Source organism: Poecilia reticulata, linkage group LG17 (genome assembly GCF_000633615.1).
Source record: "Poecilia reticulata strain Guanapo linkage group LG17, Guppy_female_1.0+MT, whole genome shotgun sequence".
NCBI classification, from domain to species: Eukaryota; Metazoa; Chordata; class Actinopteri; order Cyprinodontiformes; family Poeciliidae; genus Poecilia; species Poecilia reticulata.
This window is the reverse complement of record NC_024347.1, coordinates 29,202,719-29,207,669: the sequence shown is the minus strand read 5'-3', so window position 1 is coordinate 29,207,669 and position 4,951 is coordinate 29,202,719. Positions and strand designations below refer to the sequence as shown.

At 35.2% G+C, this 4,951-nt stretch overlaps 1 protein-coding gene across 9 annotated transcripts in view; it reads left to right on the top strand.

Annotated features, from left to right (window-relative positions):
- Nucleotides 1-4,951, top strand: part of LOC103479974 (disco-interacting protein 2 homolog C) — a 171,182-nt gene that overhangs the window by 145,627 nt on the left and 20,604 nt on the right. For all 9 annotated transcript variants that reach the window (XM_017309912.1, XM_017309911.1, XM_017309917.1 and 6 more), the window contains 6 exons: nt 97-199; nt 500-564; nt 1,495-1,588; nt 2,445-2,564; nt 3,211-3,325; nt 4,321-4,460. In XM_017309912.1, coding sequence (XP_017165401.1) covers nt 97-199; nt 500-564; nt 1,495-1,588; nt 2,445-2,564; nt 3,211-3,325; nt 4,321-4,460 — 637 coding nt within the window. The remainder of the gene's footprint in view (nt 1-96; nt 200-499; nt 565-1,494; nt 1,589-2,444; nt 2,565-3,210; nt 3,326-4,320; nt 4,461-4,951) is intronic.

The following is a 4,951-nucleotide window of genomic DNA, read 5'->3' as shown; positions in this document are numbered from 1 at the left end:
ATATATTTATATATTCTAGTTCTTATCCATCAGAGTTGTGTTAATTGATGGTTTTAATATTATGATTATCATCACTTCCTGTCTCTGTGCGTCCAGTACAAGACGTGTAAAGACGGCGGCGTCCTCGGCGTCACGGTGACGAGGACGGCCATGCTCACCCACTGCCAGGCCCTCACACAGTCCTGCTCCTACACAGAAGGTAACGCACACACACACGCACGCACACACATTCTTGTTTATAGACTTCGCGGGGTCTGAAAGTAGAATGGTGAGTTGCGGGGCCCACCCTTTCTAGACGTCTTAGATCCAAGAAAAAAATCAGGCAAGTCCCAAAAAAAATGTTGATACTAAAAATCACCTTCAATAAACACAATTTGAAACTTTTACATGTCAATTTTTTGGTCACTTATGGGGCCCATTTCTAACATTTATGCTTTGCACACACACACACACAGAGTTCCTGCAGTGAAAGCTGATTCTTTGTTCTTCCTGTTTGCAGCTGAAACCATCGTGAACGTGTTGGACTTTAAGAAGGACGTGGGTCTCTGGCACGCCGTCCTGACTGTAAGGAAAGCCTCTGCCAACCTCTACCGCCTTAAAAGTACCAAAAACTGAATATTACTGCCGTTTTTACTCTGTTTAATTGTGGAAGAAAGTAACAAGTCTTATATTTTGCTTGATTTGTTTTATTTTTTAATGCCAAGTTCAGGTTAAATGCATCTTTCTGATTCCAATAGAGATGATTTTACTTAAATTTGATCAACAATATTATCCAGAACATCAGTAAATCTAAATCCTCTGTATAAATGTTGTATCTTTTACTGGGTAGCAACAAATCGGCACATTTAGATTTTCCTGCTGGATAAAATTCTTTAAAATTATTATTTATTTCTTAGGTTGGTAACCTCATTTTAACATTTATTTTGCATTTATTTATTGTACTTTATTTTATTTTTTTATCAATTAAATAGTTTATTCTAGTTTTATATATTTTTAAAATTTTCTCATAAGAAATATTACACATCTGTAATAATTTTTACAATAAAATGATTATAGGTTTATATAATTATATTGTGAAATATTTTTCTTACTATAAGAATACAAATAATGTAAAATAATATATAAAAAATATTTACAAGTTATTAATTATAGTAAAATACATTTATATTTATTTTGTCTGTATAATTTAATTAAAAAAGAATAATGTGTATATAACACATTTATTCTTCTGCCTAACTCCTTTTCAAACAGTTTTTTAAAATGTGTCACAGTGTTTGAATGTGAACATGTCAGAAATAAACAAAATAAGCAAATAATTATGTGAACAAATTTAAAGACAATAGTTGAAAAGAAAAACTGCAGAAAAATGTTGGAATTATTGATAAATACCAAATCTAACAGCTATGAACAATCAGGGCTGCATCTGTAGATAAATGAATGGTAAAACTCTTTGTTTCCGTTCTCTTCTTCGTCTTTTTCTTCTTCTGTGGTCAGAGTGTGATGAACATGATGCACGTCATCAGCATCCCCTACGCCCTGATGAAGGTCAACCCGTTATCCTGGATCCAGAAGGTCTGCCAGTTCAAAGGTAACCCAGACATGAGTCAATTAGCAGCAAAAACGTTTTCAATTGAGACGTTGCCATGGTGATTCCCTCCTTTTTTATGATGTTAGCGACCAGGAGGAAACAAAGTCAGTTAGAATTATCAAATTTATTTTTATACCAGCAAACTTAGCGAGAATTTCTTTTTTTTTCTAATTTTCTTTGTAATTTACCTTAATGTGATTTATTTGGTTTTCTAAAGTAAAATGAATATTTATTATTTCTAATGGCTCAATGACTTATTGATTGTGTTTAATTAATAATTAGCGTTTGTTCTCGGACCAGTGAGGTGTACAGAGTGTGAAAGACTTTTAAAAACATTAAATTTGGTTACATTTTAGTTTATTTAGTCTCTGCTGTGGAATATAAAACTGACATAAAAATTATTTATAACAGCAATAAAAGATAAGGTCGTGAATTAACACTGAATTAAAAGTAAAACTTTTAAAAAAAATTGTTTTTGCTGGATAAGTTGATGATCCTGAAGAAAATGCCTTTTATTGCATTTTATATTATTTTATTTATTTATTTATTTTTATCAGGATAAAAACCCATTTAGATTAATTAAGGAGTAATTAGATTAATTTCCTTTTTTTTTACACAGTTAAAAAAATTAAATATTTTTTAATTTAATATTGCTACCTAAATGAGACGAGCACTAAAAAATTAATGATTGCAACAGAATAATAATAAAGGCTTTAAATCTTTTTTTTTTAATGATTAGAAATGAGTATATGTTTTCTCTCAGGGCTTTCCTAATGAAAGCTAATGCCTTTTACTGTAATTAATCATTAATTTGCTCATAAATAACCCTTTAGATGCTGTCTAATGTTTCCTGCAGCGAAGGTGGCCTGTGTGAAGTCGCGGGACATGCACTGGGCGCTGGTAGCCCACCGGGACCAGCGCGACGTCAACCTCAGCTCCCTGCGGATGCTGGTGGTGGCCGACGGTTCGAATCCCTGTGAGGAAACATTCGCTGCGTTTCTATCGTCTCATGTTTGAGCTTTTTATGAGGCGAAACACCAGTTTTATACCTGGAAATGAGCCAAAACCCCCCCAGGAAAAACCAGATTCCTGTCACTTTTATGTAATTTATGAGGAGGAAGTTTATGAGGAGGGGTGTCCAGACTTTTATCAAAATCAGCAAGTTAAAAGTTATTTCAGACAAAAATATGTAATAATAATAATAATAATAATAATAATAATAATAATAATAATAGAAAGACTAAAATAAAATTAAACAAATAAAGTTTTCTGATTTTGTTGTTTTTTGTAGAAAAAACTTTTAAATAATTCTTTGGACATTTTCTGTATTTAAACAAATTCAATCTAGTTTTCAAGTTGAAATTTAAAAATACTTTATTAGACGTTGCTGTAGCTCATATTAACTCACATTTTAGAAAGATTTTTTATTGATGCTAATGACTCTTGGTAGGAAAACCAGAATATTATCGTTATTATAATATAATAACTTTGGACACCCCTGCTCTAATGGAAACATGTTTGGTGTTTTATCTGGATTTTTCTGGGTTGAATTGGTTTCTGTTCCTCCCAGTTTAGATGTTTAACTGGAAGGTGAATCCCCAGTAACGCTGTCTGTGTCTCAGGGTCGATTTCGTCCTGCGATGCGTTCCTCAACGTCTTCCAGACCAAAGGTCTGAGGCCAGAGGTCATCTGTCCCTGCGCCAGCTCCCCGGAGGCGCTGACCGTCGCCATCCGCAGGTAAAACACGACTCATCGCCGCCATTGCAGGTTTTATGAAGCAAAATAATTCAGATTTAATGTTTTTCTAGATCTCGTTTGGTTCCTTAATAACCAAGATGAGCAAAAACAAATAATTTAGCTTTTTAAAGCTCAATAACATATTTTCCTTCATAAACCACAGAACCATTCCTGTCAAGTTTGGATTTCATCTTTAAATTTCTATAATGGAGCATAAATAAAAACACAAAAGAACATTTATTTATTCTACATATTTTCAGCTGATGTGCACATTGAGGCATTAAAATTCTACTTTTATTGTATATTTTGTTTGTGTCACTGACTAATACAGATTTGTTGGAGACTTTTTAACTCTTTTTAAGGAAGAAGTGTATTTGTGGGAAAAGTAATTTTCTATTTGGTTTGTCGCTCGTTAAAGAAAATTGTTTCTGAAATGAGATTAGGACATTTTGGCCAACTTGTCATTCAAATTCAAAAATGAGAACTAAAATAAATGTATCCTCATACCTAATTTAACCCGACTTACTTTTGGTGAGTTTCCCCTTTAGTCCAAGCGACTTTAAAACGCTTCGTTTTCCATTTTTACCTCAATCATTTCACCGGGCTTGTGGAGCAAATCCTTTATTTGCTAAATAAATAAGATTTAGAAAGTATAACGCTTTCCTCTCTCTCTATGTTTCAGTGGTTTTACTCTCATAATTTTGTGGATTTAAAACATCTGAACCACAGTTTTCACACGTTTGCTGTAATTTACAGCTGAAAGCCTGTTTAATTTGAACCTTTAACTCTCCAATTTTAAATGTTTCTATGGTTTCAAACCTTGTATCTTAATGTTCGATTAACACAAAGTTAGATGGCATAAACATTGTATTTTTCACAATATTCATAATAAGGATGCAAGTTATCAATTTTAGGAAAAATATCTGAGAATTAAACATTTGAAGTTTAACTAAAAAAAGTAAAAAAAAGTGTGCGGTCTGTGATCTGTCCGTCAGGCCGCTGGAGGAGGGTGCCACTCCGCCGAGCCGCGGCGTACTGTCCATGCCGGGTCTGAGTCACGGGGTGATCCGGGTCGACTCGGAGGAGAAGCTGTCCGTCCTCACTCTCCAGGATGTTGGTTCTGTGATGCCCGGAGGTAAAACCCGACCCAGTTCTCCTCAAATAGAGCCAGAGCTTTTAACTTTAAACTACGTGAAGTTATGATGGTGTGAACGATGTCTAGGTGTTATTTGCATGCTTTGATGTGAATCCAAAGTGAACTCTGGTGCGGTTGGAATGCCTATGTGAGCGCTAATCAGACCGGAGGCCGCTCCAAAAACAGGAAGTGAACACAGCACAGGGGATTCTGGGTTAATACAACCAAAACAAACGCACTAGCCTAACGCTAACGGGAGAAATGACTCGTCTTTTATCAAAGAGAAATCCTACGAAATCTGACTTCACTCCATGTTCGTTTACATTTGGTGAAGAAGGAAGTTGCGCTCAGTGTCTTCTTCAGAGGTTTTTGTGTCGCGTCCTTCAGTGGGTCTAGGTGCAGCGCCCCCACAGGCCAGGAGGGGAACAGGTTTGACTCAGTGCAGTGCAGCACCCCCACAGGCCCGGAGGGGAACAGGTTTGACACAGTGC